This window comes from Filicampus tigris, chromosome 7, assembly GCF_054856515.1.
Source record: "Filicampus tigris isolate MCC_2025a chromosome 7, RoL_Ftig_1.0, whole genome shotgun sequence".
Lineage (NCBI taxonomy): Eukaryota > Metazoa > Chordata > Actinopteri > Syngnathiformes > Syngnathidae > Filicampus > Filicampus tigris.
Window position 1 is genome coordinate 833,409 of NC_141223.1, and position 16,680 is coordinate 850,088.

Below are 16,680 nucleotides of genomic sequence, written 5' to 3' on the forward strand. Positions count from 1 at the left end.
CATCGTTTTGTACGCATGCTATACGAACTGAAGCTATTCAAGGTCTACTAAAATCGCTTAGAGATGGTGGCAGTGTGAAACTGTACAGAGGTGGGCATTTTACTAAAAGTTGCCCGTCCGTCAGCGTGGGAAACACATCCGTCGTCCGTCATTTTTTCAAACCGAAACAAACTGTCCGAGCTGGGCATTCCGCCTATGTGGATGAGGATACAATGGGACGAGAGGTGTGATACAATGATACAGAACAATGAGATGTACTTATAACGAGTCCATTTTACGAGTAAAATTCTCAGAATCAAATCTAAGTCTGTAACGGAAAATAATTGAGAAGAGCTGCCGTACTGGAAAAAAAAATACTTACGTACATTACATTTGATACATACATTTGGTTGCACGTTAAAAAGTGGTTAACTGATGTCATTTTCTACCAGTTTCCCCGAAAATATTCCAATAAATATTAGTTTAACACATTTTTAGCAAGCGATGTATTAAGTAAATCCAACTGATTTTTTTAAATACGGCGACCAGTTTCTGCCTGAGCTAATCCAATGTTGTTCCACCCAATCTGCTGGGTCAAAATAATGAGCCCAACCTTGGCTAAAAGTAACCCAAGTAACCCAGGATTTTTCATTTTTATCATTATTATTTTTTTCTGTGTGTATTGTTGGATAACGGTGCCGGGCGCAGCCCAAAATGGCCGACGCCGACTTGGGTGCCGTCGAGAGGAAAGCGATGCGAAAAGAGAGACGGCGTGAGGGATAATAAACGCTTTGTGTTGTGACAAAGAAAGGCCTGTGCAGCACCACGACTATTATCATCCATCTCAAAGTGCGTAATGGCAAGCAGACCATCTTGCAGCAGGAATGAAGACGGCCGAGCGGGGGCGGCTCGAGAGAGCCGGTCGGTGTCTTTCTCACGAATATCATATCTGGAGAAAAAGCAGCTCGAGGAAGTTTGCGCGGCATCCGCCGCCGCCGCTCCTCGGACCGGCTCGGCAACATATTCGAGGGTGTGAGGCCAGAGTCTGTGTCCGGGAATGCGCCGCACTGAAACTTGCACACAGGATGCGTTTGGAGAGGACTTCGAGAAGGGTCACGTCACGTGTGTTGCTGCCATCAAAACAAATACTCAGGCTCAACTCTTCACCTCTCACATGAAGCAACGCACACTCTCACGAGACAGGTTCTTTTATACACCCGGCCGACGTCTTCGCCCATGAGAGAGGCCTTTATGGAACCAATGTGGTGGTTGCGCAGCTGTCCCTCACGAAGTGGCCGGTGAAACATTTGGAACCCTTAACCCAGCCTAAATGAAACCCCTATTTAGTAACCCACATATCTTCTACACTTGTCTGATTGGAGTTACTTTTCAAAAACGTGATACGTTACTTTACTGGAAACAACGTTTGCACATGTGCAGATGAGGTGCAAGTCATTGAAACCCTCATTTGAAACCCCAAACCCTTGTTTGAAACCCTAATTCGGGGTTGAAAGCCCACGCCTTGCTTGAATCCCTACCTTGACGTACTCTCAGTCTTGAAGATCAACCTTGAAGCCCTATCCTTGCCTTGAAAGCCTATCTCTGTCTTAAAACCCAAAGGCTGTCTTTTAGGCCTGAAAAGATTTGAAACCGTCACTTAAATCCCTAACACTGGCCCAAAACTCTACTTTGAAACCCTAATCCTGTCTTGAGATCTTAATTTAAAACTCCAAGTCTTGAATGGAATTATAACCCAGGATTGAAACCCTAATTTAATGCCCTAAAGAAGACTTGGGACCTCACTTCACACCCTAAAAAGAGGTATAAAACCTAAATATATACCCAAACCTAAATATATAAATCCTTTTCTTTCCTTTATAAATCCTTTTCTACAAATCAGGAAAGAAATCAAGTATGTACAACAATGTTTTTATCGTCTGCAGAGATGCATCTGTGCCATCTGTGTTTGAATTTGAATTTCTAACACTGGAATTTCTTGCCATCAAAAAAAAAGAAAATCATTGTAAAAAAAAAAAGAAAAAAAAGAACAAACCTTGAATTCAAACTCAGATGCACAAAAACAGAACAAGCTACATCTCTGCCATCTGAATCTCAATTGTTATATTAATTAAACATTGAATTCTTGACAGTGAATATTTTGATGGTAAGAAAAATCAGTGCTGTGCTGATGAATATGCAGTGCTAGAAATTCGAACCAAACTCATAGGGCACAGATCATTCTTCCACTCAGAGGTTTACCTGCACTTTCCGTGCGCCACCCAGCGGTTGGGTGGAGGACTGCACTACACTTGAACCCTCCAGCAAGTCTTCTCGACGTGTGCTTTTGCTGACATCCAGCGGATCATTTCATTTGGCCCACCCAAAACTTGGTTCAGTGCCAACAAATTTCAAAATTGCAGATTAGCCCGTGATGGGAAAGTGAAATGTAGTTTCATAATAAGATGACTCTAATCGTTCTTAAATATTGAAACCTGTAGATTGACACAGTAATTTTACCTCACATTATGCATTTCAATATATCATTTCAAAACGTCCTCCTTTTGATTCCAAAATAATATTTTTCTTTCCTCCCAAAACGACTGTCGTTTCAGTCCCGCGATCAATTTCCAAATGATATGTCATCGCAACAAAACTCCCCAGGCAGCAATCCTTCTGATGGAAAGTGATGGCTCTGAAAGCCCAAAGGGTTTCAGTACAGTTGGAAGAAAACAACAACACGGAAATATATTTATTTTCTAGTATCATCATGTCATGTATGACAAATGACATATCACACGCACACACGCCGATTCGGAACGTTCCCATTTGAGTCCGAACACATCACACCATATCATTCCATTTAAGCTTCCAATTACAGTACTATGAATACAATATTTTTCTTCCATCACTCTTGGTTTTATTGGATTGTTAAAAAATTGCCGTTTTTTTGCGTATCACCTTGTGTTTGTGTTAGCATAAGTGAGTGCTATTGACAATTCCGGACAATGGCGTCACGAGTCAAGATGGCGGACGAGGCGGTGAAAACAAACCCTCCGCTCATTGAAAAGCATTCATTGAACTTTGGGTCTTTGTCATTTGATACGTGGTCTTTATTTGACTACATTTAGAGAACGATGCAGACTGGTTGAAGCTTAAAATAGGTAGAAAACAGCACGTGTCTTTATCTATTTATTTAATTGCACAAACCAAATCCCAGGCAGTTAGTTTCTTTTCTTTCAGGCAGCCTATAGATGATTTTCAAGCAATGAAAGCGATGATCCAATATGGACGGCTGAAACGCAAATCCTCCTCTCTGACAGAGGTGTCAAATCCAGGTCCGGAAAGTCCAAAGCCTGCCCCAGTTTGTTGTGCGCCACAGGTGCTTCCAATCCACTGCCGCTTGAGTAGAAGCACCTGTGGCTTTTGCCATCTCAGCTTGGGTGGAGCACTTGCAGCCACTATAAATGCGGGTGATCCTCGTCCTCCTCCGCCTTCGCGTGCTGTGAAACATGGCCTCCTGCTTGAGACCGTGCACTTCAGCGTTGTGTGAGTATCCACGTCCACGTCATGTCTCGCCAGTTCTGAAGGTTTGCGCAAGAGAGTCATCCAGAACATTGGCCGACAGGTACAATGTGCGCGTGACGTTATTAAAGTTGCACATTATTGCGCAACAGACTAAACGAGAAGTCATTTGCGGTTGAAAATGTACCAATTTGTCCTTCCACTGTGTCTAAAGTCACGTTTGTTTTCCAGTGCTGACAGCAACGTGTTTTCTCCTGACAGCAGGTGATTATCAAAGGTCATGTCTGGTACATTACCGTCTTTCCAAAACGACCTGTTCATACATTTGGACTTTTCGCAGTTGTCCATTCGGCAGAGCAAGTGACCACCTGTGATTCGTACCCTTTGAACGTCCATCGCCTCAGTTGCAGTAAGTCTTCAGTAGTCCTTTCAGGGACTCAAATGCATGAAGCTGTTTTGCTCGTCAAAGAGATCCTTGCATTTAACAACATTCGGGTCAGCACATAGCTGCACTTTTCCAAAATGGCCGACCCCCTGAAATGGCTAAAAATGGGTGAATTTTGCTGCTTAGCTCGTATTCCACAAATGCAACCTTTGGTCAAAATGCCTTTATTTATTTTTTAAAGACTAGTAAAGGCACATGGAGCATATTCTTGGCAAGAGAATTCCCCGTTGACTATCGTGTCTCCTTCCCGCCTTGTGACAGAACACGGCGTCATCAGCGTGCTGAATGCGTTGTACGGCCGCTCGAGCTCGCTGGTGTGCGCCGAGGGCAGACCTCCACAGCAGCTGGCCAACACTCAGTGCGCTCAGCAAGGCGTCGAGGATCGCCTCAGGACCAGGTAGGCTTGCGGGTGTGACCGTGTGAGTGCAATTGTGAGACATACCTTTTTGTCCCACAAACAAAAGAACTTGCATTTGTCAATTATACTATACATACAAGATCAATAACGCTTCTGTTTTTTGGGAAATGTGCCCCAGAGTTTTAAGATTCGGGGTTCCCCTCAATTGGCCTGTCTTGCCCATGATTATATTTGAGTTGTTGCTGATGACTATGAAACGCTTGATAAGCCTCTAAGGGAACACAATGTCACACGAATAATCTATTTTTTTTTTTTCCACTTGCAAGCTGCTGTGACTTATTTTAATTTTTAGTGTTGGCACATGTAGGGTACATGGAATTTGTTGCGAAAGGCCAACTCTAACGTGACTGCCGACTGGTGTTGTGATGTGTGTCCGCAGGTGCAACGGCAAAAGCACGTGTTACGTCAACATGGCGGCTTTCAACACTCCCGATCCCTGCGTTGGCACCTTTAAATATTTGCAGACCAATTTCACCTGCGTGTCTGCAAGTAAGTCACCCGTGTGACATGAAGAATGTGTGGCATGTCTAATTTCTTCTTCTTCCTCTTCTTCTTTTTTTTTTTTTTTTTTTTTTTAAAACAGTTACTGTGCTGGCATGTGAAGGCTCTTTGGCACATTTGTCTTGTGGTAAGATTGACGCCCCCCAATGATGGATTCTTGTACTTGAACATTATCTATTAGTGTTTGAATGTTGAATGGTTATTTTCATTGTTTTTCAGATGGAAGACTGGTGATTTCCGTCTTGGGTGCCGACTACGGACGCCGCGACCGTAGCACGTGCGCTTACGCAAGGCCTAAGGGCCAAACAGAATTTATTGAATGCTTCGGCCCATCTCCGTTCGTCGCCAACAGGTACAATGGCATTCTGGAAGAAATTGCAGACGCAAAATTTAGTCAGGTTTAATAATGGATGGGAAACAAAAATATATTGACAAGCGGTTATGTTTTTGTTTTTTTTTTAAGTCACATGACCGCCTCCTGCTGGAGTAGATTAGCACTTGACTGCCTTTTCAAATGCTACTTGAATATTAAGGCCTGCCCTCCTTAATATTATGTTTAATACTATTCAATGACTTCAAAGTGTGTTTTTTTTTTCTTCATACAGTACTAAGTAGGGATGGAACATTAACTCAAGGCCCTGATTTGAGTTTATTTTTTAAATGGCTTCCATGTTTGTGTGGCACTGCAGCCATCCACAAGTGCATATTTTGATGTACACCGGGGGGGGGGGGGGGGGGTCAGTACCCACCCACGGACACGCTCTGCCCACCCAAAGAAAATTGGATTTAGTTTATGGTTCTAAGTTTGAACCTTTTTGTGTTGCATCCTCTGTCACCGGCATGTCCATGCATCTGGAATGGAAACATTTAGACATTTTTTTTAGATGACTTTAATCGACTATTTTCGATTAATGGTTGCATCACTAGTACTAAGCCAATTTCCTCTGCATCCGTAGGTGCAATGGGAAAAAGAGCTGTAGCGTTCTAGCCAGCCACCGTGCGTTTGGAGACCCCTGTTATGGCACCTACAAGTACTTGGAGGTTGCCTACATGTGTCTTTGTAAGTAATCCGTTGTTTTTTTTTTTTTGTGCTGTATGAGAGGAAAGCTGCTTCTGTATTAAATGAATTCAGCGTTAGGCAACCATCATAGAAACTTAATTGTAACGTGTGGCAGCTTTTCTTTTTGTCATAGTGTGTAGTACTTGAAGGTGGCCACATGGAAGATGAATTTTGTATGTAATTGACATGCATGCATGAAACTGCATTTGAAGAAACAATTTTAGAAAAGAAACATAACTCTGAACACATGCTTGCATACACTAACAACTTTTGTGCTTTTTGCAGAGCCTGAGAACCCTCAAAAGTGGGGCACTGCTACGGGACTGTTGTCTTTGTGCATTTGCAATATGGTGCTAATTTTAGTGATTTATACAGCATTGATTGTAAGGTCAGTGCCAGTTGACGAACATCACTGGACTTGTATTGAAACAAATTGTTTCCTGAAATAAAGATATTTGGAAGCGAGGCACAATTTCATTGAAACGGCCAAGCACCCCGAACCGGTCACAACTCTTATGCAATGCACCCTTAACATTAAGTCGACGCCAAAAAAAACAACTCTTTCCAATATTTTCTTTGCCGGCCCACTATCAATCAATCACATTTTATTTATATAGCACTTTTCCTACATAAAAATGCAACTCAAAGTGCTTTAAAACATTCAAAGCAAAACATAGAATTATCTTCAATCAAAAGAAAAGATAACCACTAGTCTAACCACAACATTCTGATTTGAGGAATAGGAGTTGGCGGCAAACTCCACCTGTATTTTTTTCCATCTGAGGGCGTGGCCATTTTGTCACTTCTGTGGCTTCAAAATGACATCAGTTGCTCAAGGCTCAGCCCCAGAAAACAGGTGAGCCGTTAACTGAGAAACTGTCATTTTCGGTCAACAAGTGACAAAATGGCCACCCCTGAGATGTCTAAGAAGGGGTGGAGTTTGCCGTTTAACCAAATTTTGTTCTACCTAACATTTTCAGACTCATTGCAATTTTGTTGGTGCTTATTTTAGGAGGGTACAGCAGATGTCATTTTCAAAACAATTTGAGGTGCAAATGATTTAAAAGTGGTCACAGAACTGAAGTGAAGGCCTGGCTTGTTTCAAAGTTAAAATTGTTCTGTCAAACTGAAGTCACGCCTCCCATCGAAATTTTAATGTGGCGTTTTATGACGCCACGCTTCCTTTTGACACTTTACTGAACATGGAAAATGACACTCTCTCAACCCTCAGTCAGTTGGGGCGCGGCTATGAACTGCAAGTGGTCGTGACGTCCCTTCTGGTTGAAAAGAGGCTTGTAGAGCCATGACAAATTGTAAAGTTTGGTTGTTGGTTCTGAGTGTCTCGGCCATTGGGTTCAAAAGTGGGGCTCAAATGACGTCTTCCATCTAGAAATGAGTGGCATATGTCGTACCACATGTCCCCAGCGGAGGGCGCTGTGAAATTGTGTTCTAAAACACGTGACGGGACGCCATAAGACGGCGCGCCATAAAACCGCCAAGGAAATAGTTTAACACAGAAAAAACTAAAAAAAAAAAGAAGGCGCTTCATGTCAAGAATTCGTGTGGGCGGAGTCAAACGTTTAGGATGAGCCACTCCTCGAACTGCGCTCATGAGCAGGCACGGCTTAAATTACTCAACGCGAGAGCACTTGCGTGGTTCATTTTGGTGGACAGCAGAAGGCGATGTTGGCCAACATGTCTGGTATTTGAAGGATATTTACTGTAGATTACAAACGACAGTGGAAAGCCAACAATTATCCTCGTCGTCTTTGACTGACACTACAGCTGGTAAGATTTGCTTTCCTGCAATTAAGAACAATAAATTCATCAGAACCTTGTTTGAAAGGGAAACCGTGATACTTCCAGATGTGATTTCATGCCGGACAAATACGCGGTGGAAAAGGAAAAGGGTGCCTGTTACGCGACCGTTGTCTGTCTGTTGAGCAACTGAGTTAGAGACATTTCATTTAAGATCCTTCATGGGTTTTACCCGTCTAATATTGTTGACGTTGATGTGAAATGCACTGTATGTCAAAACAGTGCACTGCCCTATTTTCCATATACATGTCATTGTATTGCTAATAATATTGATAAAGATGTTCAGCTGTTTTGGAAAGATGCACTGCTTCCTCTCACTCCTCTCTACGACTTTAAAAGATATTAGGCAAAGGCCAATGAAACTTATCAATCTCATCATACTATGGCAAAATTGTACTTTCACAAGTGTAAATTCATAGATAGAAAAAGTGTTTTCCTCACCAAAAGGCGATCAAAACTTTTTTTTCCAAACTCGTATCCCCCCTGGCATGTTTCGTTTGAGTTGTTTTCTTTCTTTTTTTTTAAAGCATACAGAGTAACAAAATGTGTAATAGCAATAAAGCTGCAGTGCTAATGAAACTGTGTCTCTCGATGATGTTCGCCACATGCACGCTTGCGTCGTTCTACTTCTGTCGGCCATGACGACGGTCCCTGGAGGTCGAGCCAAGTCTTTGAAGTTTGACAAGAAGGACTTTGGTGGCCAGCTTGTACTCTTTGACCAGCAAGGCAACAAAGTATTCTCCTTTCAAGTGCGTGCCTTTGTTTCACCCACTTGTAAGTCTTGTGCGCGTTTTAACGTCGTGCGTCTTGCCCGGCCCGGCCCGGCCCCGCCCTCCGTGTTTGTGTCCGCGCGCACGCTCGCCCGACAAGACGCTCCTCCGCTCAAGCCTCCTCCTCCCTTCTCCTCCTCCCTTCTCCTCCTCCCTTCTCCTCCTCCCTTCTCCTCCTCCCTTCTCCTCCTCTTTCTTCTTCTTCTTCTTCTCGGTCACTCGGAGCGGCGACTTTGGGCGCAACAGGCGAGTGGAGCCCCTCCCCTCCTTCCAACTGCAGCACCCAAAATCGTCCGGACCCTCCTCTCCTCGTCCTCTTCTTCTTCCCTTTGGACTTGGCGTGCAGGCAACCGGAGAGAAAGTGCAGTCGCAAGCAGGCTCCACTCGTCGGCGAGGCGCGCGTCCAGGCTTCCAGCTCGAGGAAGGAAGGAAGGAAGGAAGGAAGGAAGGAAGGAAGGAAGGAAGGAAGGAAGGAAGGAAGGAAGGAGGCGGCGCACGCGCGCGCGAGCACGCGCGGTGAGCCGGGATGGAGGCCCTGGTCGCGGTGATCAAGAGGCACCCGGGACCCTCGTTGGTGCTCTTCTCCGTCCTCTTCAGGCTGCCCCACCTGCTTTTGGACAAGATCCCCCTGCCCAAGGAGGTGGTCCGGGACGAGTTCCAAGCGTGGAAGTGGAGGAACCTCTCGGCGTCCATGGTGCACTCGATCCTCACCGGGACCTGGGCCGTCTCTAGGTACGACGACTCGCTGGCTCTGCGTGTGTGAGTAAACAAGTACTCTCGCGGGAGAGTCAACAAGTACGAATAAGTGACTTACTTCCTGCACTGAAGCAGTTTGACGTTTGAAAACAGATCTACACGCGGTGCTATTTCATGATTATTTGACTCCATTCTGCCCTAAGAGACTTTCTTTTCACACCATAGCAAGCAAATAACGCGGCTGAGAAGTCATGCTTGATCTGACCATCCTCACTTTGTTGCCTGACACGAAATCCAATTCACACATAGCCGGAAGCGTGCAAGTGATTATCCGTCCATTTGGAAACAGATGGTCCGCATTCTCCACTTCGCCTTGTCAGAGTAGACGCGTCCAAAGTATTCATTCATTCATTCACCGCGTGAGGATTTATTCGCGGACCCGCTACATTTCAAAAGCGATAGCTGCAGTCACTTGTGCTTTTGCCAACATTGGCGGTCGACCGACAAAATCGGATGAGAGTAACGACTGAAAAAAAAGACACTCTTGCCTGCATGGTTCTTGTGTTCAAACGCTTGTCTCAAAGAAGGCTTCGGATGGGGAATGTCTTGCTTCTCGCCCCGACAAAGCGGAGGGTTGAAAGTACAGATAGCAGTTAGGCGTTTTCCAAATGTGCTCCGAAAACAACATTTTACCAACTGACAAGTGAAAAAACAACTTGAGCGCGGTGACAAAGTATTTCTGCTTGATTACTGCGCGTGCGCGTGTGCGTGTTGCCTGGGACACTGCGGCACCATTGTCTAGTCACGTGTGTGCGTGTGTGTGTGCGCGTGTGCGCGCGCGCCGGTGTCAAAATGGGCATGTTTGGACGAGGGTAGAAGCCAGTTAAAAAAAAAATCTGGCTGGGGTTTGCAAGCGCTGGAAGTACAAGTCCGACTGGTATTGGTTGAGCGCCAACTGGAAAAACCTGCCACCCGCTCCCCGTGAAACACAAACTTTGGGTGACTCATTTCACTTCACCGCTGGGGGACTTGTCACATTCCGCAGGAAAGTGACGCTAGCTTTGCTTTTCAACAACAAGCACACCTCCACGATAAGCCTTTTTTGGGGTTGACTTCCGCTTTAAGATTTGCTTCTTGAAACGTGAAGACTTTCCCTTGAAAAAAATAAGGCCTTTTTTTGACCTATGACCTTTTTTCCTTTTTAGTTTTTCTCCCAAAAAGAATCCTGAAAATCCTGAAAAAAAAGAAAGTAAAACATAAATGCCTGCCTGGAGAGTATTGAAATTGCGGCGGCGGTGTGGGACGCAACCCTCGAATGGGTGCGGCCCATTAGGGAATTGCGCAATAGCCGATTGCAAACAAACGACAACCTGCATAGATGTCAAACCTCAACCATGTCGTTGGCTTATGTTGACTTATGTTATGCAAGTTGGGGGGGGGGGGGGGGGTATTGTGAGAGCTTGGAACCCTTCATCATAAACCCCCAAATGTTTCTTGATTTCTTTCTATTCTCCTGCTCGCTGTAAGATGTTGCGGTTGTTTTTCCCTCCTGCCAGTGTGCTGTTGTGGCCCGAGACGCTACGCGACATCCAGTTTTACCACACGCCGCCGTCCTACCTGCTTGTGTGCGTTTCCACAGGTCAGTCAAATCTGATATATATATATATATATAGTCAATATTTTTCTATGATTTATTTTTGGGGGGAACAATTCTTAATGGTGCTTTCTTAACATTTTTTCAAGGCATTTTTGGGGGTTTCAAATATTTGTATTTATTTTCCCAGCGTATGCGTCCAGTATAACGGGTGGTCAATTACACAGGGATTTGCGCTATTGGCTCGCCGGGCCGCAAATCGGGAGGGGCGGCGCTCTATGAAACTATGACACCCCGAGTCAAAGCACACACGGAAGCAGCCTTGATGGTGTGCTGACCTGGCCTGGTTTTTGCCCCCGGGACTCACTGGCACACTGCGTCTTGCGTGTCACCACCAGGACGCAAATCTCTGACAACACTTCCTTGTGTTGTTGTTTAAGACGCGCACACACACACACACACACACAATACTTGTGTGTGTGTGTGTGTGTGAGCCACAGCGTGCCAGTCATTCCCAAACACAAAAGGCCTCTCAGTGACTGCGATTGCTGCAGCCCAAGCAAGCCAACATGCGCTTCCAAAAAAAAAAAAAAGGACACAATTAGCTGGAGATTGGCCTCATTTGTAGCACTTGACAGTCAGTCGTCCCAGCCCGGCCCGGCCCAGCCCAGTCCAATACTGTAAGATGAGCACTTTTGGAAGATGAGCACTTTCCGGGGTCAGGTCACATCCGCGGCGGTCGCGTTTGCACTTTCAGTCGTCGGCCACGAGTGGCTTGCCGTCCAACGGCGCCGAGTCGCGAGGACGGCAAGGAGACGCGTTGACGTGACCTCGGAACGGACAATCGCGGGCAATCGGCACTCTGTTACAAAAGGGAGCGACGTGTATTACAGTGGCGACACTTGGATACGCCGGCTCGCAAAAGACTTTGGACATTGTATTCGCACGCCAAAAGTTGCATTTTACAAAAAGCTCTCTCCGTTTTCCTTTTTCAAATCAAACCTGTCTTCTTAAACATCACCGTTGAAAATGCGCCTTTTAGCCAAAGCGGCCGTTTGTTTTTATGCTCATTGACTGCCGGACATTTTCAGAGCCTCGAACGTTTGGAAAAATGTGAAAAAAATCCACAAAAAAGGGACACGTTTCTTATTGAGCCATTTTCAGCAGTTCACATTTTGTCTCTGAGGAATTTGCTAACTTCCTCATTTTCCATGGACTATGAAAAGCGCATTTGGCCGCTTGCCGTGGACGGGATGTGACATCGCGTGCTCGGGTACAGTAGCAACCGATCGCGGCTCAGCTCGACCAAACCCAGAAACCCAGCCAAACAGACGGGCGGCTGTACAGCAACTTCAAGTCACTTTCTAAATCTTGCGCTTGGCGCCTGGCGCTGCGGTTTAACACGACAAATGACTTTCCTGAAAGTCGGGCTACAACATGACGCTGAACTTTGTTTTTTTGTTTTTGTTCCGGTGTTGGCAGCGATGCGCTTCCGTAACATTGAGCACAGTCAAGTGAAATAAAAAAAGGAAAAGTTGAATTCTGACCGTCGCAACAAATACATAGAAATTGGGTTCAAGTTCAAACGGAGTCAGTGAGAATCAAATCATGTATGACAAAGTCCGATAAATCCAAGGCACTTTGTTAAATGGCGAAATCGAGTGTAAAAAACAAAAGGAAACGCGACGGCGGGTTCCGGAGCCAAAGTCGGCGGGACGTACGTCTATCTCCTCAATCGCAATGGAAAAAGATGTCAAAAGCCTGTCTCGTGGCTGACTGTTTCCCCCCGTTGTCCGTTGTCCGTCAGGGTACTTCATTCAGGACGTGGCCGATATCGTCCTGACGGGAAACGGAAGAAGATCCTGGGAATTCCTCGTCCACCATGCACTTGTAAGAAAACCAAATCATAAAAAGTCAATGTTTGTCACATTGACTAATGTGTGCCTAGAAAAAAAAAAAAAGACTTCAGTCAAGCCAGCAAAATGTCCTGTTAGCTGTCCAGAAAGTCATCAGAGCACCCAAACCGAGTGAGCGAATCAACATTTTGGTAGCAACGTATAATGATGCACTCTGCGCCTAATGAACTTATACGGCACGTACAGATCTTGCATTTTAATGGGCGTATGAAGGGTGCCGTCCACACAGAAAAACGTACGGCGGTATCGGCGGCCTCCGCGAGTACCCGATACATCGACGTAAGGTTGGTATCGGCCCGATAATGAAACCTAGTATCAGTACTGCCCATCCCCTAATTTCATATCCTTGCTGTCCTGTGAAAAACACGTATGTCCAATTTTGGATTTTTTGGATTAATACGATGTCTGGAACGAGGAAACACCATTCGCTAGGGATGTAACGATTCACTCAAGCCCCGATTCGATTTTCAGTTTACGATTTTTGATTCCATTTTTTTTTTTTTTTTTTTTAAATCGCTACCCTGCTTATCTCTGTGCAGCCATCCACAAACGCAATACGCAATGATACTTTAAATACTTTCAAGAACATCATTTTTTAGCGCTCTAAATTAGTATATTGGAATCGACTCAAATTCTTCAATTTGTACTTTTTTTTCCCCCATCGGTGCATATTTTAAGCAGGTTAATTCGATTTTAAATCGACTTTCGATGAATCGTCACAGCCCGACCATTCACGGAAAATTGAAGAAAAAAATGGACTCAAGTGTTTTTCACAGGACAGCGACGATATACAGAGTGGGCCTCTACTATTCACGCTGGTTAGGGGCCGTGAATAGTGAAAATTCACACCGATTGACGGCCATTAGAATTGCATTGCAAAAAAAAACCACATTTGTTTCTTTTCCAAATCCCCACCCTCCAAATCTTGAATAATACATTTACACCAAAAATCAGGGTCAGTTGCGCTCAGCCCATTTAAAAAAAAATATTGACCCCCTCAAAATCAGTGAATAGAAGGGATGTAACGATGAATCAAACATCTCTTTAAAATCGTTTCGCTCCGATTAATCGATTCGATTGCCGGTTATCGAAAAATGGGTTTTTTTTCTATTCATTTACAAAAGGATGTCTTGAAAGGTTTTTTCATTCTAGATGCATAGCACATTTTGAATGTGTAGCTCAAATGATGCTTTTGCGCCAAACATCATCGCGTATTGCGTTTGCGGACGGCTGCAGAACCGAATGGAAAATCGAATCGAATCGGGCCTCGAGTGAGTCGTTACATCCCTAGTGAATAGGTAAGTCTGCTTGCTGAACTGCAATTATGCAAAGGCTGTACATAAAGCATTATGATTAAATAGTTGGTGAATGAATTCAAACTAATTAGAAATCTAAAAAAAAAAAAAAAAATTGTATTAAATCTGCATCCTTTTTTTTGTTTTTGTTAATCTCATCCTTGGTCCCGTGCGTCCATTTGAAGCATCGAGTGCATCAAGAATTCAAACTAAGCTAATTAGAAATCTATGATTTTTTTTTTTTAAATTAAATCTGCATCCTTTTTTTTGTTTTTTTAACGTCATCCTTGGTCCCGTTTGAAGCATCAAGTGCGTCCCTTGAGCTCACGCGTTTCTCCACTGCCTTGTGTGCCAGGTGATCTGGTGCTTCGTGTACGCGCTCTACACGCAGCTGTACGTGGCCGGCGCGGTGGTGGCGCTGTTGGTGGAGGTGAACAGCGTGACGCTTCACCTGCGCATGCTTCTCAAGATGATGGGCGCCACCTCGTCGGCCGCCTACCACGTCAACAAGGTGCTCAACTTGTGCACCTTCGTGGCCGTGCGCCTGGCCGTGCAGTTCTACCTCACGTGGTACATCGGCACAAACTACTCCCGGCTCAACGGGGCCGCCTTCTTCATGGCCTCCCTGATGGTGACGAACGTCATGATGCTGGTCTACTTCTACCGCCTCATCCGCTCCGACTTCCTCCGCCACGCGGCCCGCATCGGGACGCACGGCTCCAAAAAGTTTATCACCGATTGAGAGGCGAGGAAGCGCCCGGTCGTAGCGGTTTTTGCGCATGGTTGCCGACAAGTCATATTTGAAGGTTTGTTTGGGGGTTTTTTTTGGGGGGGGGGGGGACTTCTTGCCTCCCATCAGCCTTTGTAGTGGGTGGCAATGGATTTAATTTTCTTTTTTTTTTTTTAACCAATATTGTCAATTTGTCTTGGTAAATTAAAATGGCTTAAGACACGGGTGTCAAACTCATTTGAGTCCAGGGGCCAGCCTTCACCTCAATTTGACCTCAAGCGGGCCGACCGGGATCAATTCGTGTCAATTGTCAGAAGCTATAAACGACGATAATTCGGTCCTCTTTCAGAATGTCATTTAAATGGTGACCAGTGCGCCATCCAGTGGACAAAATGAGCAACAACAGTAAATCTTCTTGAAATTTCACTTCATCTATCCCCACGGGCCAAATTGACGGTCCGCACATTTGACACCCCTAACTTGGGCAATTATGCTGTTGGGCTAACGACGCGTATGCCAGCTTCATCGGAGACTCTTTTAAATGACTTGTTTCTGTGACGTTGATTGGTGACCATTCCATTGTTTTTCTTTGTGTCCTGTGATTGGCCGGCGACCAATCCAGGTTGCGGCCCGGATCCTGCCCCAAAGCCAGCTGGGATAGGCTCCAGATGCACGTCCAAACTGATAGCGTTTCCTCCTCGCCGAGCGTTAAAAGAGGTCCTTGGGCGCACAAAGTGGTCTGCCACGCAGCCACAAGGTTCTGGGTTTGAATCCCTCTTGAGCCTCAAGTGCGAACTACGATGCGCCGCCGCACGCAAGCGCCCACCAAAAAACGGCAAACGCTGTGTCTATTGAGTGGATTTTCTCTTATGAAGGCAGCACTCCAGCCCGAAGTCGCCAAAGGTCCACTTGCCAATTTAGATGAACCAATTGGTGAATGTGGTTTACGCGGCGCGGACCCATTGACAAAGCACCCGTTGGCAAACTGATACCCCTCACCCAAAGCCCACTCGCCCCTTGTTGACCACTTTGACGAATATTTGAAGCGTGTGGGTTATCAGAAGCTTTTCCGTGATCTACTGCACTTTAAGTGTTCTTTGACAGCTGGTAGCAAGAAAGAGTGTCATGTGTCATCTTCCAAAGCGCTTCTCCTATACAGGGTCGCGGGGAGGTTTCTGGAGCCTATCCCGGCCGTCAACGGGCGAAGGCAGACTACACCCCGAACTGGTCGCCAGCCAGTGGCAGGGCGCACACAGACACCGTCACTGAGCGGGAATCGATCCCACGCTGCCCGCGCACAACTCAGGCGTGTGTACCACTACACTATCAGTGGCCTTGTCGCAAGAAAGATCATATTAAAATGGAAACGGCTGCGCTTTTTTCCCCCCCCCTTTTAGGTCAATTTCAGGTGACTTGCAGGTTTTAAAGACTGAAATGTTTTCAACACAAGTGTACTTTTACACCTTTTTTTTTTCAATGTTATCATTGATGTCTGTCAAATATAAACAGCCGCAAGTGCATATTCAAGCTAAAATGCATTTTACACATACAAATCACACCGTAAAAAATATTAAATGATTTATGGTTTTAGATCATTTAAGGCAACAATGGCGCACGGACAGAAATGACGATGAAGCAATATCTGACCTGTTTGCAGTGCCTTGACCCCAGTGCCTCTTAAAAACAAAGACAATTGCATTCTACTTGTTAAAAAAAGCTGACATTTCTTTAATCACTTGACTGCGTGTGTTTTTAAGGAGTGACGACAAGTGTATGTTTTGATTCTATTCGTGAAATTGCAAATTAAACGTGTTTGAATGTGTTTCTGGTGTTGGTATACGTAATGATGGTCATCATTGATCTATTAATTTGAACTTTTTTAAGCTCCGGAGAAGCGCAAAGTCACAATTGATGCATGGTCGTATTTACAGTGATC

At 45.1% G+C, this 16,680-nt stretch overlaps 2 protein-coding genes across 9 annotated transcripts; both read left to right on the forward strand.

Annotated features, from left to right (window-relative positions):
• Positions 1-3,401: 3,401 nt before the first annotated feature.
• On the forward strand, positions 3,402-6,390 carry LOC147144267 (L-rhamnose-binding lectin SML-like). Of its 3 annotated transcripts, XM_086035641.1 has the most exons (9): positions 3,474-3,604; positions 3,716-3,765; positions 3,842-3,910; positions 4,208-4,343; positions 4,744-4,853; positions 4,948-4,992; positions 5,085-5,217; positions 5,822-5,925; positions 6,211-6,390. In XM_086035641.1, coding segments are annotated over exons 1-9 (765 nt in total). In that variant the 5' UTR covers positions 3,474-3,488; the 3' UTR covers positions 6,213-6,390. The 3 variants fall into 3 exon arrangements, with proteins under 3 accessions (XP_085891768.1, XP_085891767.1, XP_085891766.1); XM_086035642.1 differs by lacking the exon at positions 6,211-6,390 and having other exon boundaries at positions 3,402-3,525; positions 3,733-3,765; positions 5,822-5,933; XM_086035640.1 differs by lacking the exon at positions 6,211-6,390 and having other exon boundaries at positions 5,822-5,933.
• A 1,162-nt stretch (positions 6,391-7,552) lies between these two features.
• Positions 7,553-16,566, forward strand: tlcd1 (TLC domain containing 1). Of its 6 annotated transcripts, none has more exons than XM_086036167.1 (6): positions 7,569-7,713; positions 8,401-8,517; positions 8,760-9,272; positions 10,766-10,848; positions 12,611-12,693; positions 14,370-16,566. In XM_086036167.1, exons 3-6 carry the CDS (start codon positions 9,040-9,042, stop codon positions 14,754-14,756), a joined length of 786 nt encoding a protein of 261 aa, XP_085892293.1. In that variant the 5' UTR covers positions 7,569-7,713; positions 8,401-8,517; positions 8,760-9,039; the 3' UTR covers positions 14,757-16,566. The 6 variants fall into 6 exon arrangements, with proteins under 6 accessions (XP_085892291.1, XP_085892290.1, XP_085892293.1 ...); XM_086036166.1 differs by having other exon boundaries at positions 7,579-7,713; positions 7,792-8,517; XM_086036165.1 differs by lacking the exon at positions 8,401-8,517 and having other exon boundaries at positions 7,553-7,713.
• Positions 16,567-16,680: the final 114 nt, after the last annotated feature.

What these genes read in the sequence shown, in the direction of transcription:
- tlcd1 (XM_086036165.1), top strand. Translation starts at nt 9,040, where the DNA reads ATGGAGGCCCTGGTCGCGGTGATCAAGAGGCACCCGGGACCCTCGTTG. An exon ending in GACTCGCTGGCTCTGCGTGT is followed by an intron (nt 9,273 to 10,765) that starts GTGAGTAAACAA and finishes CCCTCCTGCCAG; the next exon opens with TGTGCTGTTGTGGCCCGAGA. An exon ending in GCTTGTGTGCGTTTCCACAG is followed by an intron (nt 10,849 to 12,610) that starts GTCAGTCAAATC and finishes GTTGTCCGTCAG; the next exon opens with GGTACTTCATTCAGGACGTG.
- LOC147144267 (XM_086035640.1), top strand. Translation starts at nt 3,489, where the DNA reads ATGGCCTCCTGCTTGAGACCGTGCACTTCAGCGTTGTGTGAGTATCCA. An exon ending in GTGTTTTCTCCTGACAGCAG is followed by an intron (nt 3,766 to 3,841) that starts GTGATTATCAAA and finishes GACTTTTCGCAG; the next exon opens with TTGTCCATTCGGCAGAGCAA. An exon ending in TTTGGCACATTTGTCTTGTG is followed by an intron (nt 4,993 to 5,084) that starts GTAAGATTGACG and finishes ATTGTTTTTCAG; the next exon opens with ATGGAAGACTGGTGATTTCC.